The sequence below is a fragment of the Saccopteryx bilineata genome, chromosome 7 (genome assembly GCF_036850765.1).
Source record: "Saccopteryx bilineata isolate mSacBil1 chromosome 7, mSacBil1_pri_phased_curated, whole genome shotgun sequence".
NCBI classification, from domain to species: domain Eukaryota; kingdom Metazoa; phylum Chordata; class Mammalia; order Chiroptera; family Emballonuridae; genus Saccopteryx; species Saccopteryx bilineata.
Genome location: NC_089496.1, coordinates 4,933,738 through 4,954,843, shown reverse-complemented (window position 1 = coordinate 4,954,843; position 21,106 = coordinate 4,933,738). Strand labels below are relative to the sequence as shown.

At 32.5% G+C, this 21,106-nt stretch overlaps 1 protein-coding gene across 2 annotated transcripts in view; it reads right to left on the bottom strand.

Annotated features, from left to right (window-relative positions):
- Window positions 1-21,106, bottom strand: part of SEMA3A (semaphorin 3A) — a 392,466-nt gene that overhangs the window by 75,851 nt on the left and 295,509 nt on the right. For both annotated transcript variants that reach the window (XM_066239698.1, XM_066239697.1), the window contains exon 7: window positions 16,843-16,962. In XM_066239698.1, coding sequence (XP_066095795.1) covers window positions 16,843-16,962 — 120 coding nt within the window. The remainder of the gene's footprint in view (window positions 1-16,842; window positions 16,963-21,106) is intronic.

The window sequence follows — 21,106 nt, the reverse complement described above, 5'->3', positions numbered from 1 at the left end:
AAACTGAAACGTGTATCAGTAATTAAAAGAAGCCAATTTAAAATGTTATGTTTTATGTGATTCCAGCTATATGACATTCTGAAAATGGCAAACTCTGGAGACAGTAAAAAGGTCAAAGGTTGCCAGGGGTTAGGGATTAGAGAGGAATGAATGGGTTCAGTAGAGAGGAATTTTAGGTCACTGGAACTTCTCTGCATGATACTCTAATGGTAGATACATGTCATTATATATATCCCAACTCAGAGTGTGCAATACCAAGAGTGAACCCCTAATATTAACTACAGACTTTGGGCGATAATGATGTGTTGGTGTAGGTTCATTACCTGTAACAAATGTAATACTCTGGTGGGGAATATTGATACTCAGGAGGCTATGCATGTTTGGAAGTAGAATTATCTGGACAATCTGCGTACCTTCCATTCAATTTTACTGTGAATCTAATTAAAATTGTTCTAAAAATAAAGTCTATTATTAAAAAATAATTTTAACTGTGCATTGCCTATATTAATATTGTTTCTCTAAGCATTAGGAGCTTTAATTTCAATTCTTCAACTCTTTCTTCTTTATTAGATTAAGAACATTTTCTCCTACTCCTAGCTAACATTTTTTAAATTAATTATAAAAAGTAATTTGCTTTATCTTATTTTTCAACATTAAATAAGTCAAAGCATATAATTTGTTGTTAAATTATTAAGGTAATGAATTAAGAGATTTCCTACTACTGAATCATCCTTGTAGTATTAAAATTTATTTCATACATTTACTGGGAATATTTGGATACTCAGAAATATATCTCTTTCTAGTTTGCTTTTTTTTGTCCAATATTGTTTTTGGGGTTCCCATCACTCCACATGAATTAAAAGACTTAAAAACCTTTTATCTTTTTCTATCTTCTCAGCAATTCTTAAAGATTTTATACAATTTTCTACCATATATTCTATATATGACTAAAAGTTAAATTAATGGATTGAAAGTCGGTCTAAAACAGGGGTCCCCAAACTACGGCCCGCAGGCCACATGTGGCCCCCGCTGCACTTCCGGAAGGGGCACCTCTTTCATTGGTTGTCAGTGACAGGAGCATAGTTCCCATTGAAATACTGGTCAGCTTGTTGATTTAAATTTACTTGTTCTTTATTTTAAATATTGTATTTGTTCCCATTTTGTTTTCTTACTTTAAAATATGTGCAGTGTGCATTAGAATCTGTTCATAGTTTTTTTATAGTCTGGCCCTCCAATGGTCTGAGTGACAGTGAACTGGCCCCCTGTGTAAAAAGTTTGGGGACCCCTGGTCTAAAACAAACAGGACCCCTAAGCAAAATAAAATCAAAAGCAAATAGGTAATAACAATTTCATTCTTTTCTATTAAATTCTCTTAAAATTTATATGTATCATGTGCCCTTAATTTTTTTTCTCTAAAAAATAGTTTAAAATCTACAGATGGCAAAGGGTATTTGTGAATACAAGTGCCAGTTTTATTTATTTAAAAATCTACCTTTTATATGATCATAAAATTTTTTAAAACATTTCTAAATATGTGACCTCAAAATTTTTCCTTTGTAAAATAAAAAGTCAATTTTATAAGTAAAATAGAAAAGGTTCTTTTCTGATATTTGCCCATTTCCTAGAACACAGTAATAATCTAAGCCCTAATTCAAGGTCCACATTGACAGGGAGCTTTTCCTCCGAGTCACCTCTGATTAGGCCCTTGACTTCTAGGGAAATGGAAATACCTGTAAGAATGTGGCCTGATTCTTAAAATAAAATAATGATTTAGGCCCCAGGGAAGATTTAGGTCAGTTTTATTTGACACAGACATTGGCAAATTTTTAATAACTTAAATATTATTATAGATAGAAACTAATTAAAATGGTTGCCACACCAATGGAGCTTTTAATGTTTCTATCATCAGGAAAAATGCCGGAAATTCAGGATCTCTTCAAAAAAGAAAAAACATGTTCAACTGTGATATAATTAGCAGTTTCTATGGCTTTTGTTCTTAAGAGACAATAATAGTTTTGATTCTTTAAAATGTCTAATTACATGGGAAGGAAATTCAAAGCAAAAAGGAAGATAATTTTTAGCATAATTCTCAAAGTAATTAGAGCTTGCAGAAAACAATTCTTATCATAAACCCTGTTTAATCTGTAAGATCTCATTATCCTTTAAGAAATAAAAATTCAAATTTAGCTATCATTTTTGAATTTCCCTAATCTCAATGTGTTTAAAATCAATAATTATTGTTTTAATACAACTTTCTCTTATTTTGAGGTCTTTTTATTTTTAGGATTACATCGACGTTAACTGAATAGTGAAAAAATTGTCAACTATAGTTACATAAATTTAGAAACTTTTTTTACTTAAGGTTTTATTTATTGAGTTTACAGAGAGAAGAGGGAGGGATGTGAAGTATCAACTCATAGTTGCTTCACTTCAGTTGTTCATTGATTGCTTGTCGTGTGTGCCTTTACTGGGCAAGCCCAGGGTTTTGAATTGGTGACCTCAGTGTTCCAGGTTGATGCTCTATCCACTGTGCAATCCCAAGCCAGGTGGAAGTTTATTAATATCAGAAAAGCTATGTTATATATAGATATATGATCATATCACAATCTTAAAATTTAAGGCTGCAATTCCAAATTTAATGTTGTAACATGAAATGTATAATTTTTAAATTTGAGTTTAATACTCTTTCTTTGCACTGAAAATCTACCTAGTTTTCATTACTGGATTCTTTTGGCAAAAAGTTGCTTACGGGGAAGTAATAGTCAGTTATCAAATATATTTAATACTATGTTGCTGTTTTATCATCCAGTTTATCACTTAGAATTGTATTAGTTCTAGTCTAGTTCTAGTGAAAGACAGTTAATTTATCTTAACCTGTTTTGAAAACAACTTTAAAAAATAAACACTGGAGGCTTCTTTGAGGCTCCTTGAATCTTAGAAGTCAACACCTTTACCATAATTAAAAAAAAATCTTAACATTTAACATGGAGTTGCAGGAGATTTTATGGGTTATCAGAAGGTGCAAGCGTCTGTAACAAGGTGACACTTGCTCAGTAAAATGATTCGAGGCAAATAAGGTGAGTTTTAGTAGCTTATATAGGGGGCCTTTCACTGGTTGTTGCTTGAATTGCAACCATTCTATTTAAAAATATATGCTTAGTGTTTTTATCTTCCAAGTTTAAATGAAAGCAAAAGCCACTAATTTAAGAAGGCCAATCTTAGAAACATTTCAGTTTGAATTAGACCATATCATGTGCAATAAAGTGATTCTAAACAACAAACACATTCACTCTGACATTCTTGTGAGCTGGCATCAATTTAAGCAGAAACATGAAATACTCTACTCAGAAACACAACCATTATGTCTCTGTGTCTCTCTTTAACAATCAAATATGTAATATATTTTGGTAGTTTAGTCTAGTCCTCAAATTTTAATGTATGATCTTAATAGAGTGAAGGTTCTGAGTCAGTATGTCTGATGAGCCCTAAGATATGCATTTCTAACAACCTCCCAGGAGGTGCACTTGAACTAGTCCAAGAACCAGACTCTTAGTAGCAACAGTTTATACCAGCTGAGTTTTTAGTAATTTCAGCTATGTATAAATAGCACAGTTCATTCTGGAAACCACTGTAGGACAGTCTTTAACTCTGACAAATCTTTGTTTTTTAAAATGCAGGCATTTGTGTTTTACAAAATCTAACTTGAAAAAAATTTCTTACATTTAAAATCTTTAATAAAAACAGAACTATGCAATTTTTTTAAATGGAAAATATTAAAATGGACTTATTATTTTAAAAAGAACAAATAAAGAATTCAGAAGTTATGGATTTAGTCTCAGTTTTCACTCAAATCAGGTTACTACTATGCTCTTGCATGTTATTTAATTTTATTACTGCAGTATTCTATTTCACAAGGTTTTGGGGAAGATGAAGTGAATCTTATAGGAAGCACTTTGAAGGGTATAAACACTATTGGATTTCCATTTTTCACAGTCATTTTATTTCTTTATGTAAGGATATCAATATTTCAAAACATTTCTATAATTATTAAAACTTTCTAATATTTATTGTAATCATGCTAAATGTCAAAGCATTTATAGTTTGGTGGATGCAATTTAAAATTGTTGCTGATGCTTAAATTAATTTTTGGTCTTTGTTCAACAAAAGCATTCCATTAAGTCTATTCCTTACATTTCTCTTTGCAACTCTTTCTTACTGTTTCTACTTTAAGAATGATTATGTATTTTGAGTGCTAATATAGAATTGTTCCTATAAACATCTAATCAAGACTAATAATAATGTTTTCTAAACCAATCTGATAGTTCAAAATAGTCTATTGTAGAGTTTGCCACTTTAGTTTAATAACATTTAAAATATATTTAATTTTATTTTCTGGTGAACCTACTATTTCTACTTTCTTCCATGATATATGTAGTAAAACATTCATAGAATCATTACCTGAATGATACTCTGGTGAGTCTTATAAAATTACATATTCTTATAACAAATGTCTTACCACACAGCAAGAAATGTTATATATATATGCTTTTGGCAAAAAGATGCTTACAAAAAGATGCTATATATATAATAGTTAAAAACACCAAGGAAAACTAGATTTCCCATCTTTTTAAGTAATATTCCTCAAGACTGAGCCCCTCTCCAAGAAAAGAAATGCTTGTAGATTATCTGTAACTAGAAAGGCAGAAAAAAATGACAACACAACTTACATATTTAAATAACAAATGCCCCCCCCAAATTGAAAAAAATACTGTTTTTGTTTAATATAGAAAATGAAGGCTGTATAACTATTGTTATGTATAAAGTTTATTGTAAATAGTATTGACATAAAAGTTACGTAAGGAGATATTCAGAACATGCATTTTTAAACTTTTGTTCAACTACTTTAAATCAGACTAAAAACTAAAATTTAAGCAAAGATAAAATGCTTTTACTCTCAGAAAAATATTTGTATGAAGAATCATGATTAATGTTAATAATTATTTTTGTGTGTTTATTAAAGCTCAGGAACCAGTGAAAAAGTCCTTAATTACTTATCTATTAGAAAACAGCCTGAAGCATCTACTCTTATTAAAGCACTGCGAACCTTGAATATACAAGAATATTGATTCCGGTTTCTTCCATCTCCTTACTTCTCCCATACCATCAATGTCTTTTATGTCTCATTATTTTGGGAATGACTTTCTCTCTTAAAAATTTCTTTATTTTTAGGAATGTGTGCCATTAAAATAAAATCTAGCCCTGGCCGGTTGGCTCAGCGGTAGAGCGTCGGCCTAGCGTGCGGAGGACCCGGGTTCGATTCCCGGCCAGGGCACATAGGAGAAGCGCCCATTTGCTTCTCCACCCCTCCGCCACGCCTTCCTCTCTGTCTCTCTCTTCCCCTCTTGCAGCCAAGGCTCCATTGGAGCAAAGATGGCCCGGGCGCTGGGGATGGCTCTGTGGCCTCTGTCCCAGGCGCTAGAGTGGCTCTGGTCGCAACATGGCGACACCCAGGAGGGTCGCAACATGGCCATGCCCAGGATGGGCAGAGCATCGCCCCCTGGTGGGCAGAGTGTCGCCCCCTGGTGGGCGTGCCGGGTGGATCCCGGTCGGGCGCATGCGGGAGTCTGTCTGACTGTCTCTCCCTGTTTCCAGCTTCAGAAAAAAATGCAAAAAAAAAAAATAAATAAAAATAAAAAAAAAATAAAATAAAATCTAAAAATTTATAGATTATCTATAGTTACAATGATTTTCAACTATTTTTTCAAAACCTCAAAAAATGGTTTCCAATTATTTGGGTTTTTATTTTTTGGACTTTCACATACACATATTGTCTAAGAGCAGATTGAAGGTATGTGGGCAAAAGATGCTTTCTCATATGTTGTTATATCTTTCTATCATTTTATAGTGAAAGTATCAATCAGTGGTTCTGATATTGAGTTAATGCTTGAAAATCAAATGAATCAAAAAATTCATATTTCCTTAAAAAACAGATGATAGTACCTCTCCCCTTTATGGGTGTTTAAAGATATTAAATCTTGGTCATTTCTTGTAGCAATATTTTTTCTGCTGGATCTCCTTGTCCAAGGGAAACAAAAGGAAAAATAAACAAATGGGGCTACATCAAACTAAAAAGTTTTTGCACAGCACATTTATACAAAATCAAAAAGACAAAATTAATCAAAGTAAATTTGTTGAGATTTTGCAAATCTTCACAACATAGCTACCTTTGTCTTTGGAGCTGGCACTGTGACACCACTACCAGTGACTGCACACTGCTGGGCCGGCCAAGTCTGCCCGAGAGTTCACCTTCCTGTCGCCACAGTCCTAGCACCAGCAGCGCTTTTCAGTTGCCTTCTACAAGTTGCTCTCACATAGTAATTAGAAATAAACAAGGAAAGAAATACAAGTAGTTCCAGTTTGGAAAATTAGTTCACGTTTTGAGATTCTTTAACACACAATGATCTCAAGGTCTGCCAAAGGCAATTATGTTATACTTTTCCTAATTTGAGCACTGATTGATTAATCAGTGTTGGTTATATTTACTTTGATATCTATGAAGAATGCATTTTTTTCACTTTTTTTTAAATTTAAAGGATATCAACAGAAATAACACAAGGAGGTTAATTATTAGCATTTTTATGGGAAGCACCACTACCCCACTACTTCAGTAATTTCTTTTCAATGAAAATATTTAATATGTTTACAGAAAACACATAAAGGTTGTTAAACAAAGATCCTGTACCTTATTGGTTTATCCTAGGCATTTAAGCCCAAATTTCAGAATTTGAATTGCTAACATGATTAGATTTCCCTTTAATTCACCCCAAAATGAGTAATATTTGTGGTAATACAAAAGATTGGTTTCCTTTCTTCCAAATTAATTTTTTGTTTTATTTGCAAAATTTCTTTTTTATCTTGCAAAACAAGGGTATAATTTTTTCATTAATCCTTTTTCTTGTATTGTATCATTCATTCTTAAATGTGTTTAAAAATACATTTGATAAACTGCGACTCTATGGATGTTAAACAGACATCATAAAAACACTATATTAGAATTAACTACATTTTAGAAATCATAAATGGTGATGAAAATAAGTAAAGTAAAAGCCACATAGGAAATAACTGGAGGACCTTGAAGATAAACTCAGGCAAACTGACCCAGAAATTATGAATCAGATTCACTGAATTGTTTCTTATGTGATATGTTTAGGGTGTAAGGCACTGTATTAAATACACACATGTATTTATGTGCTCTTGGGATAGTCAAAGATATTGAAAGTTGGGAAAGATTAAAATACACTGGGAGAATGGAATGGTTAAATGAAAAATATAGTCAATTTGAGGACAACCAACTCTATTTGATTTGAATTTGTTAGTATTTAATATCGGAAAGATCAGTTAAGATTAGATGTCAAAGGACTTGACAGGGAGTGAAATCTGGATTTAATTCACTTCAAAATTGAGAGACATAAATGATTTTTGAATGGAAAAGTGTTGTGATAAACATCAGAGTTGTATTTAGGAAGATCTCTGCCTGTGGTATCTACAAAAGAAAAATATGTACGACTCATTGTGTTAGGCTGTCTTAAAAATTAAACATGACTGAAATAAATTTTTTAAAAAGTTTAAAAAAGGTTTAAAAAAAAGGACACCAAACCTTTCCTGTGTCAGAGCCAGAGTCACAGGGATGTGGCTGCAGGACACCTGCAATATTCAGTCAGTTTACTGACTGAAATAAATTTTGATGAGTCAACGTTTTTGACTCAGGATTAATTTTATTGAGCATTTCAAAATTATAGCTCAAAAATGTTAGGGGAAACATATGAACATCTTATCAACCCAAAAAGTCATTATTTAATAACCTTTTTTCATTTATATATTATCATATTAGTTTTTGAGACATAGTAATTAAATCCTTCCAGTTTGAAAGCTTCTGAAATCTACCACTATGGAATTATTTGTGTCAGACTACATTTAATAATACTATAAACTTATTCTTTCCACTGAGGTGATGAGAACATAGTAAGGGTTTTTTCTTTTCTTTTTTTTTTTTTTTTGTCAGAGAATGAGGTTGGGCAAAACTATCCATCCATTAAAGCTCAAAGGCATAAAATCCTTTAATTCCACAACCCCTGCTGTTGGGGAGCTCTGGGCTCATCACACTTAACCTCTGCCTAGACTTCTCAGAAAAGAATTTGTTTCAGTCCATTCATAGTTTCAATAGTTGAGCAAGCCACACGCAACTGCACACTGGTTTTTTACCCTGAGCACACTAATCTGATTGTTTTTCCACTCTACAAACTCTGGGTCAACAATCAAGCTGCCGCCAGAAACTAATTAATTTGCAAACAGGCTTCTGTTTTCACAGAGGGAAATCTTTTGAGAGCCATGTCAGAGAGGCCAATCACACCATGGTTACACGTATTGTCATGGCATCCACTTCTCTGGGTAAATCTCTTGCTTGATGTCACTGCACACATGAACCCAGATTACTCAGTCAGCAGTAAATCCCTATTGAGGCCTTCTGAGCTCTGAATGTAGTGACTCTAGAAGAGGAAATTGGTATAGACAGGCTCTGTATTCATTAAACTGATGGTGAGACTAGAGAGAAACATTTTAAGAACTAAGAAAAAAAGAGAGGTGGCTTTAAAGAGTTTTCTAAGACGTCTCATTTTTATTGATTTCAATTTAAAAGTCAGATTCCCTTTAAATGAGTTAAATGATTACCTTTAAATGTTATTTTTCTACTCTTACCTTCAACTATAAATTCTGGTTCAAAATTTGCGACTAATACGCTATCCTTGAGAGATGTATTTTTTAGCCCACCATTAAATAATGTTAAAATAGTATATCCTAACTATTTTATTCAAGTACATTTTCTTAGAGCTCTGAGAAACATAAAATTATCTTCCAAACATTGCCTTAACTTTTTTTGCAAAGTTGTATTCATTTTTCCTCATTAGTGCCATGTACGTTCAAACAAAACCTGTTGAAAGTGATTATGTGCCTTAGACAAAGTAAAATAGAAATTAGGTCCTCTGAAAAGGATGTGAAGTAAAAGTATGTATTGGTAATTTTTTGCTGTTTTTGAAATCAAAAAGGCATGTTTAGTGAACTTTTTAAATATATTATTATATAAAGAGTAGAAATAATTCCATGGGATATATTTTTAAAAGAGATTATAGTTGAGGGTATGCATTCTTCATTGGGATATAAAATTGGGGGAGGGTAATAGATTTATGAGAAAAAAACAGGTAACTACTTTTGGTTTTATGTAAATGTAAATATGATTTTGAGATCTGTTTTTCTTTTTCAATTACAGTTTACTTTCTATATTATCAATATTTTGTGTTGACTTCAAGTGTACAACATAGTGATTAGTAGGTATGAACAACTTTAAAATATTACATATTCATGTTTCAGCATAATTGCAGCAAAAAATAACCAAAAATATGATCATTATTATTTGTGACTCTATACAATGATACTTCAGAATTGTTTACTAACAGAGTGTAATTCATAGATGAAATTCAAAAGTTAAAAAGACTGCATCCTTGTTGTATCTTTCACAGGCTATGAAAACCAAGAAGACATCTGTGGTTTCTGTTGCTGCTTCAACTAAATGGTCATTCTTCTTCTGTAACTCATCTGCTTATATAACCATAAAATAAGGCTTCCAGAAAGCTTTTTTCTCTGAGTATAGCAAAATATATTACTAACTTACTTAAGCCAGAGAAATAATTCAAAATGGCATCACTGAGGAGTCTGACAGTATAAAAAACTGATAATTTGTTTTACTTATAAAAAATCTAATTGGATACTCTGACATAGTTTATACCTTTAAAGGTAATAGAAAAGAGTTGTACAAATGATTAGGTATCTGGTACCATGTAACATTAATTTGTAATTTATTTGCAATAACATATTTTGGTTCTATTTATATAAAATATATAACTTGTGGAGAAATTTGAATCTTTAGAGAACAAGAAATATCCTGCTGCATGACCACAGGAGGAAGCTATGCTCATTTTAATAAGGGCAGGCAAAAATAATATAAGTGTTACAAGTGAGAGGAAGTAAAATTATGACTTGTATACCATTTCAATTACAGGAAAAAGCAAGTGAGTAGGTCTATCCATAGGCACAATACTTTTAGGAAATTCACTAAAAGAAAACAGGTCTTCCTGAAATGAGTGGGAATGCCTCATAATATGGGACTGTAATTAGGTCTGTTTGTGTCCACTGGGCCTTGGCTCTCACAAGGATCCATGTAGTTTCATATATTAGACCCTACTGTGACTGCCCTTTCACCCTGACTCAAATTTAATCACTTACAGAATGAATATAACAAATATTCTTAAGCATTCTTCATCTATTTAAAGTGGAATAAAAAATATATAGAAAATTCATATTTATTAAGTACTTATAATATGCCAATCCCTTGCTTAGTACTTTTTATAGATTATCACATGGTCATTTTTTCACAAGTGTAAGAGGTAGGTAGTAGTATAATCCAAAGTAAGGTGAAACTTCATCATACTCTAAAGATTATGGTCTTTCCTCCATAACATATAGCATTCTAGTACTAGCCCAAGAAGTAAACAATACTGAAAATAGTGTCCATAAAATAGAAAAATGAATGTGGATTAGACATCTTTCTGCTTTAATGAATGGTTAATATGTACAAGAACTAGGTAATAATTTTTACATACTAAATGTTAAGAAATTGTGAGTATAAAAAAGCATAATCGTATTTGTATCCTTACTATGAATATACAATAAACATTTTTACCCAATTCTCATACTGTTAAAGTACCCTTAAAATGGAGCTAAAGTTTTAAAAATATATAATATTGAGAAAATTTATGAAGCACACAAAAAAATTCTGAATAAAGGCGCATCATGGCAAACCCATATCAGTACATTTTCTGAAATCACAGTTATTCTAACTAACATTTATCAGTCTTAAACTAAGGAGCTAGTGTCAATGAAAACTTCTGAAATATGTGATTGCAAATAAATTACAAATTAATGTTACATGGTACCAGATACCTAATCTCAAAACACTATTTTCTCTTCTGAAAACACCATTTTTGTTTCTTCACTCTAAAACTATTACTTATTCTTAGTATTTCCTGTTAAAATGAAACAAAATATAAACTATTATTGATACTATTATAATGTATAAATTTTAGCTACTAATTATGAAAATACTATAAAGAACTGTATGCCAAAAAATTAGAAAACCTAGATGAAATGGACAAATTCCATGAAACATATAATATTTTATAAATCAATCTGCAAGAATCAGAAAACCTAAATAGACCAATTACAACAAATGAGATAAAAAAAAAAACTACCAACAAACAAAAGCCCGGAGCCCAATGGATTCACAAGTGAATTCTCCCAAATATTCAAATAACTAACTTCTATCCTTCTCAAGCTATTTCAAAAAATTCAAGAGGAAGGAAGACTTCCAAACTCCTTTTATGAGGCAAGCATTTTTAATTCTGATTCCAAAACCAGTCAAAGACAACACAAATAGAGAAAATTATAGGCCAATATCTCTGATGAATCTAGGTGCTAAAATCCTCAACAAAATATTAGCCAACTGGATCCAGCAATATATGAAAAAAAATCATACACCATGATCAAGTGGGATTTATTCTGGGGAGGCAAGACTGGTACAATAGTCACAAATCAATCAATGAGATTCATCACATAAACAAAAGGAAGGAAAACCCCACATTATAATATCAATAGATTCAGAAAAAGCATTTGATAAAATCCAGCACCCATTCATGATCAAAACTCTCAGCAAAGTGGGAATACAGGGAACATACCTCAACATGATAAAGGACATCTATGACAAACCCACAGCCAACATCATACTCAATGGGCAAAAATTAAAAGCAATCCCTTTAAGATCAGGAACAAGGCAGGGGTGCCCCCTCTCAGCACTCTTATTCAACATAGTCCTGTAAGTCCTAGCCACAGCAATTAGATAAGAAGAATAAATAAAAGGCATCCAAATTGGAAAAGAAGAAGTAAAACTATCATTATTTGTAGATAATACGATATTGTATATGGAAAACTCTAAAGTCTCAGTCAGAACTACTGGACCTGATAAGTGAATTTAGGAAGGTGGCAGGTATAAAATAATACTCAGAAATCAGAGGCATTTTTATACACCAACAATGAACAGTCAGAAAGAGAAATTAAGGAAACAATTCCCTTCACTACTGCAACCAAAAAAATAAAGTACGTAGGAGTACATTTAACCAAGGAGATTAAAGATATGTACTCGGAAAATTATAAAACATTGATAAAAGAAATCAGGGAAGATACAAAAAAGTGGAAACATATACCATGCTCATGGTGAGGGAAAATAAACATTATTAAAATGTCTATACTACCCAAAGCAATTTATAAATTCAATGCAATACCAATTAAAATACCAATGACATACTTCAAAGATATAGATCACATTTTCCAAAAATTTATGTGGAACCAAAAAGAACACAAATAGTCTCAGCAATTTTGAAAAGGAAGAATAAAGTGGGAGGTATCACACTTCCTGATATCAAATTATCTACAAGGCCATTGTACTCAAAACAGTTTGGTACTGGCATAAGAACAGACATATAGATCAATGGAACAGAATAGAGAACCCAGAAATAAACCCACACCTTTGGACAACTGATATTTGACAAAGGAGGTAGGAGCATACAATGTTGTAAAGACAGCCTCTTCAATAAATGGTGTTGGGAAAATTGGACAGCTACCTGCAAAAAAATGAAACTAGACCACCAACTTACACCATTCACAAAAATAAAAGACTTAAATGTAAGTCGTGAAACCATAAGCATCTTAGAAGAAAACATAGGCAGTAAGCTCTCTGACATCTCTTGCAGCAACATATTTGCTGATTTATCTCCATGCTCAAGGGAAATAAAAGACAAGATAAACTAATGGGACTATATCAAACTAAAAAGATTTGCACAGCTAAGAACAATAAGAACAGAATAAAACGACAAAGTACACAATGGAGAACATATTCAACAATACGTCTGATAAGGAATTAATAACCAAAATGTATAAAGAATTTGTAAAACTCAACACCATGAAGATAACCCAATCAAAAAATAGGCAAAAGAAATGAATAGACACTTCTCCAAAGAGGACATACAGATGGCCAATAGGCATATAAAAAAATGCTCAACATCACTAATCATTAGAGAAATGCAAATTAAAACCACAATGAGATATCACCTCACACCAGTCAGAATGGTGCTCATCAACAAAACACATAACAAGTGCTGGCGAGGATGTGGAGAAAGGGGAACCCTCCTGCACTGCTGGTGGGAATGCAGACTGGTGCAGCCACTGTGGAAAATAGTATGGAGATTCCTCAAAAAATTAAAAATTGAACTGTGTTTTGACCCAGCCATCCCACTTTTAGGAATATACCCTAAGAACTCCATAGCACTGTTTCAAAAGGAGAAATGTACCTCCATGTTTATGGCAGCATTGTTCACAATAGCGAAGATCTGGAAACAACCCACGTGTTCATCATTAGACGAGTGGATTAAAAAGCAGTAGTACATATATACAATGGAATACTATGAGGTCATGAAAAAAAGGAAATCTTACCTTTTGTGACAACATGGATGGAACTGGAAACTATTATGTTAAGTGAAATAAGCCAGGCAGACAAAGAAAAATATCATATGAGCTCACTCATTTGAGGAATCCAATGAACAATATGAACTGAGGAACAGAATTGAGACAGAGGAGAGATCAAAGGGACTAGAGGAAAAGAGGACAGAGGGAAGGGGGATGATAGGAGGGGATAAACCTGAGGGGAAGGGGGGGAGGGCGGCAATGGAGATGTTGAGGGGCATATGGGGGAGGGAGGATGCATTTGAAGCAACACTAGAATCCATGTATACACAATACATTAAAATCAATAATAAAAAATAAAAATAAAAAATAATGAAATTCCACTAGAAATCAAGATAATTCACAATCCCATTCTATACAACTGTTTTGTTTTATCTTTATTTAGAAGGATATTAAATTTTATGAAAATAGGACAACTTATTTTTCCAGAAATAAATTGTTTGAATTGAGAAAGATAATGTAAATCTTATGCCAAAACTAATTCCAATAGAGCTTTCATAAAGTGTCTTGTAAGGTAATTTAAAACTTTAGGCAGCACAAATGATTGTGTAGTCTATGCTCATGCTTCAAAATTCATCCGTTTTACGCATGAACATGTGATCATTATGCTTCTCATTCTATTCTGCTCTGGTGTTTAATTTTGCGAGGCCTGCTAGTCTCCCAGCCTCTCGGTCCTCTCTCAAAGGCGTCTGTCTCCTTCATCTTGCAGCAGTTCTGGTGTCTGCACCCTGTCAAATGGAACCTTTGTGCTAATTTGGTAAAATCAGTTCTCACATTCAGTGCTGAGAGACTGATAACTGAATTCTCCAATCAACTACCCTTCTGCAGAGATGAAGTACAGAGCTGCAGACAATGACTGTTTTCCCACAGTGTAAAGTCCTCAGGCCCAGCTGTCAACATGTGAGTGTGCGCAGCACAAAAGCAGCTTTCACTTGATGACGTTTTTTCTTCCAAGGCCATAAAAATGAAATGGATACTGTACTCTCCTTTATGTTATTCCATCTCCTAATGAGGTTTTTTTTCTCAGGGACAGAGTGCATAGTAGATCAAAGTCTCCTTCTTGCAGAATAAAAACAAACATTTTCCTTCCTAAGTAAATATTTCAAATCGAGAATAGACCAGATAGCGACTGTGAATATTCCAAAGTTGCCCTCTGGGATTTTGGAGTTAGGATCACTTAAAGTTTTGCACAGACAGGCTTATCATGATCTCACTGTATTTTCTCTTTCTTAGTGAGACACAGTTTTTCTGATGGTCACGCAGCTATCACCACACTTCCTCTGTCCCCACGGGGAGGTATTTGACTATATGTCCAATCTTCTTTGATTACCATAGTGTTTGTATTTAATTATGCATGATGTTAGGCATCATCTACATTAAAGAGAACAACAACAGGGAAGCAATGTCAATCTTGTTTAAAACTTGAGAGAGCAGAAAAAAGAGAAGCTAAAATAAATAACTTGTAAAGAAAAAAAGTCTAATTAAGAGTGACAAATAGCACAGGAGAGGTTTTTCTAAATGGAGTTTGATAAAAAGTGGTGAAAATTCATCAATGACCTTTGGAAGACCAGTTTCTCAGGCTCAAAGTCAGGCTCAAAGTGGATAAAGTGGTGTAAATGCTTAGAAAACAAGTCTGTAACCAGGCTATAAACTTAGATATTCCCTGTATATGGACTTCATGGTATACGTGACTGAAGGGAGAGTATGAAGAAGATAGATGAGCAAGTTTTCAGGTCAGAGGAAGAATCTGGTGGTGAAGAAGAGATAAAGACAGCAAAAGAAATGTAAATTGGGTAAATTTAAGAAAGATCTTCAGTGCAATTAGGAGCAAAGGCAGAGAGTGAAATGTGGAAGGTAAGAGGCACACCATTCACAATAGTACATGAAAAATAATATGATCAGGAGGGAAGAGATGCTGATTAAGGTTATTTGTGGTATGTTTTGTTTTGGTTACTTTAAAGTATGAGATATATCGGAACAAAGATTGTCACAGGCAAATCATGATCTCCTGATGTTTCAGGGAGGTTCAGAGGCAATATTTTCATTTTTTTCTGTAATAAATAAATGAAGTACGAAATGGTGAAATGAATTTTAGTTTCTCCAGAAGAAACAGCAGGAAAAACAAGCGTGGTAGAAGTGCAAAGAATGAGAATTAAGTATCTTGCTGGAAACATAGATGGACTATCAACTGTGAGTTTCAGCCTTATTAAAATGAGGCATAAGAAGCCAGGCAAAGGTTCATGGATGGAAGACTCGGGACTGGGCAGCTATATTTTATAAGGCCGAAGGCAGATGAAGGTGGAGAGAATTATTTTAAATACAATATAACCATTACAAATTGTGGGGACTGTTATAAAAACCTTTGATGAATGTGTAAGTGAATCACCAAAATGAAATCAAACTCTAGATATAAGAACATGTGGGGATTATTTTAGTTCAAAATCTGAATGAAAATAGCATTTAATTATTTTAGGCATATAAATATTGTATGTTTTCTCCTATGTTAAAATTATTTATTCACTGAAGAAAGAGAGAAGAAAAAAGCATGTACTGATCAAGTAGTGAAGCCAATGCTAACGTTAGAGAAATTGTGTTCCTGTTCCAAATCCACTACTGGGTTAGATGTAATCTCAGGTAAGATATTAGGTTCAATTTCCTCACCTATAAAAAGGGAGACAGGGTTTCAGAAAGATTAAAGGAGAATCAAATTAAATGATATAAAAATCCTTTGACATTTTAAAAATAATTTCAATGTGGCTTTTCATTAGCACACTTTCAAAAAGTGAAAGACTTTATATGATATTCTCAAAGCAATATGAGAGGTGTGGAAGGAAAACCCAGACTGTGTCATGAGCTTTGTTATGGTGTTCGTGTAAGAAAGGACTGGTAAATCCTCTTATCATTTTCCATTGCCTCCCTTCCGTAGCTCCAGCCCAGATCTATTTCTTTCCATAGTTAACTATTGAGAAATTTCACTTTTGGCACAAAGCAAATATTTTCCTGAATTGTTAATCTCACTTTTGACCAACTTTCTCACCGCCACAAGTTTAACTGCATACTAAATCTCGTCATATTGTTTGTACTAAAAAATGAAAGTTCTCCAGTTGCTTTCTATGGTTACACCTGGTACGTGTTTATGTTCTTACAAGTGCCACCTACCATTGAGCCACCTGGAGTCATGCTGCTCTGTCCTGATGGGGTGGTGGTGTCCAAGAGTTCGAAATATAGCAAAGTCTCGCCCCATAAAATCAGCAGCCGTCCCAGAGTACAATTCTCCATCTGTGTTGTGACAAAATAAAACCACATACACATACTTTAATTCAATTAAGGCAAAAAAAAAAATAAATAAACCAACAAAATGCAAGTTTGATGTTAAGACCATGCTAAAAAGAAAACAAATTTGTCTATATTATTATGTAAAGCTACATATTTTTTAATATGTAGTATCTGACTACTCTTTTAGTACTAACTTTGAAAAATTGAGTAAAATATGATTCAGTGGATATTATTAAACATGAAATTTTATTCTTTTCCACTATAACCAGAGACAAACTTACAAAGTACATGCATTGTTTGTGTTTATATGTATAAAGATACTATGATTCTAATGGTCTTGTTTATTAAGGGTAAGGAATCATTGTAAACTCATGCTTATGATTCTTATTTTATAAAAATGAAATACCTAATATTTTACTTTTTAATGGAATCATATTTTGCTATAATTTTGAAAGTATTAATATTTCCTTTGCCAATATTTTTCTTCCTTTGCATATTTTAATATATCAACTTGGAAAAGTGTTTTAATTTAGTATCAGCTATGATACAGTTGAAAAGAAAAAGTCTACCACATGACCTCAGATATAACAGATATGTTTAAAGAGGAGGAAATTTTGACAAACACAGCTCACAGTCACTACAGTTCAAAATCTGTTGTGCTTAGACTCACTCCAACTTAAACTGAATTCACTCTAGGTCAGAGTTTAATGAGGGAAGACTGATACTCAGAAGGTAAAGGGTAGAAAGGAATAGGAAAAAGGGAAGAGAAAGAGAAGTTCATATTTACTGAAGACCTCTCTGTGCTTGCTAGACAGTCAGGCCCTGACTTTGCACTTTCAAATTATCTCATTTAGTTCTGTCAATAACCCCATTACATAAACATGTCTGTATTTTACAGTTTAAGAAAGCAAGGTTTCTCAGCTAATGACTAGGCAAGTCAAGGTGAAAGTTCAAACACAGGCCTGTTTAAACTCAAGCCTCCTACAGCGAAACGTATGACTTTAAGAATCTGAAGTTTGTAATTGTAAAATTTTCCCCTGTAAACAGGAAGTGTCACATATTATTTCATTTAGAAAGTGCATTGTTGCATTAACTTACCGTGAATTATCAGCAAAACAAAATAATTAAAAATTATAAACTTTTCTCCAAATAGTATACCCTGACAGTAAAAATATATACTATCTTGTTGACTATTTGGATATGTTAATGTTTTAGAATTCATTTATTTGAAATGTATTCAGAAAATAGCATACATAGATAAATTATAACGCAGCCAATTAAATAACACTATTTTCATTTTCAAAAGACATTTATACTTATTATATAAACGAATGAGAAACATTCTGTGACTTTAGTTATAAATGCCTTTGTGTAAGTTTTATTAATCTTATTCTTGTATTATATACTTTGATAACACCTTCAATTTTCACTAGCAAATAAGGGCTTTGCAATATGAAATGGACTCTCAGGGGCAAACCCAAATCAGCTCCTTCGGTAGAACTCGTGGTTCTGTGATGTGTTTGAATGCCACAGCCCAGACTCTGAGAAACCCCAGAGAAGTGAAGAATAGTTATACAGAGAGACCATTGAAGAACTCCAAGTTATGATTTAAAATATAAAGACACCTTATCTTGAAAAAAAAGTTTTTAAAAAATAATCACTTATTTTGGATTGCTGTGAATCAATTCACATAAAAATATTTTGATGGTTAAACAAAATATTAAGTACAGATAACAAGTTAAATAAATAGAACTCATACAATCTCCCAAATTGTCACAACATAGTGTCTTTGTGATTCAAAAGCATCCAATGCCCTCTTTACTTAATTAAATATTAAGTTACATCTGACTTGTTTCCACCATAGCAAGCTGCAATAATATTTTATCTGACCACAAAATAAATAACCCTTTTAACCAATGTCATTACAATAAAGTTAATTTAAAGAAAAAGAAATAATCCTATTCTAAAAGCACAAAAATGCTATAACTAAGCTAACAATAGGTTTGAAAGTTACATTGAAATGTTTAAATGCCTATTGTTGCCTTAAATTTTAACCTATATTCAATTGCTGTCCCTATGGGAGGTTTGTACATCCTCAATGATGTACCGTTTTTATTAAGGTTTATGTTTTATCATTTTACAAATAATTGATCTATAGATATGATATATTTTAAAACTTCTAGTGGACTATTTTTCTTCTTCTGTGTGGATAATAGAACGTTAGTGTAACAATGGGTTGTAAAAGCTAAAATATTCATTCTAATTTTAAATATTTTCATGTTGAAATATCTGTCACGAGGTGCCTTATATCCTCTCTACCTTAAAAATCAAAAATATTAAATTATTAGTTGAACCTCATTGCTCTCCTAACCACATGTTAGGTGATGAAAATCAGGCAAGGTGAAAATAAGAACCCCCAAAAGGTAGAAACTGACAACATCATATCAGAATGAGTCAGACAGATCATGTCCAAGAGTAGGTATGATTAGAAATGTAATAAATGTCATTAATTTATCTTTTTTTTCTTTTAGCTTGATTTAGTGTGAGTAAAATCTATAATCATGGTTGTTATTACATGTAAACTCTATTCAGGAGAGAGCTGAAATAACAAAACATCAACATAAGAAACTGTTAATTAGATATAAACAGGTATTTGTTCCTCTTCTTTATTTGGTTAATGATTTTATAAGTTACACTTATTTTTTGTTATCCATTCCTACAAGAGTAAGGCAAAAATCAATACAAATGAAGGCAAGGGAAGCATGACTGATTTGTTTCTCTTTTAACAATAGGTTGGTTATGTTGTCAATGAAAGTAGAAGAGCCATCTAGTACAAGGACTATTAATTTATTACTTAAAAAACAGAATTAAATTAAATTGCCTTATAAACTAAAGGAAGGTTTTGGTTTGGACAATAGTTGCCTTTAGTTATAGGAAATTACCTCCCACCTGAATATTATTTTTGGCAAGAGTCAGAGTGGTTTCTGTGAGCTGGAGGGCACTAGATAATTAGGTGGCTGTGAAGGGTGCATTCTCATAGTGCTGGTGCTCAGTATCAGTAACAATCCTTTACAACAGGCCTTAGATCAGATTTCCTTCTGAGGTTTCTACAGGGTCTTTTCAAGAATAATTGCTCCAGAAAATACAGGACATATTTGTTGTTTTGATGCAAAATTATAGATGGTGGACAAATCTACTCTTGCATTCTCATTAGGCAGAAATATAATATCAACTCAGAGTATATTTCGTTACTTGTGCATTTTCACCATGTGTTAAAGACTTTGTACATTCTATGGTTATCTGAAATGATTGAATAATATATGAGTGTAAGGAATTTACTATATACTTCAGTTGGCATATTTACAATTATGTTTAACAAAATGCCTACTTGCCAAATTTCTTTTTTAGTTTCTAGGTCAACTGTGAAGTTTTCAAATTATATGTTGATCCTTGGACACAATGATAATATGCCAGTCTTCTTGAGACTGTAGTGTATTAGTAAATGTAATTTTTAGAATAAAATAACATTATAATTAAGATAGATACTTTTGGTTTTCCATATATACTAAGCTACTAGTGAAAGAAAATATGATATTTGTTCAATTTTATTAAATATATGATAGAAACATATACCAAAGGAATTTTTATACATATTAAAAAATTATTGTGGAAACTGTCTGACAAGGTTTTTAAGTCTTATACAAAAGAAAATATAGCTCTTTGATATATCAGAAATAATACATTGAAATAATATATATTGGTGCTGACAGATGTAAGTAACTATTCAGAAATTTTCAAATATAAAAGTTGCTATTTGAATACACTGCCATTTTTTCTTAACTGTTGTCAGCTTTTTAAACTTTCTCTAAAGAAAGCATTCTTTACTGAGATGAACAGAACGTATAGTGGACTGCATTTCCACGATTGCTGAGTTATTTAAGCAACATGTGTTAGAAACCAAAGCTCACCTGTCCTCTCGACTTTCTGTTCACAAGTCAAAGTGAAGTAAAAATGTGGCTTAGATCAGTTAATGCATTAGATTAAAATTCCTAAGAAGGGTGTGGTGAGGAGAAACAGAAGGTGAGAAAACATTTCCTGATGAAATCGAAGCATTACTAACACAGGTGTAAAGTGTGACATGGATATG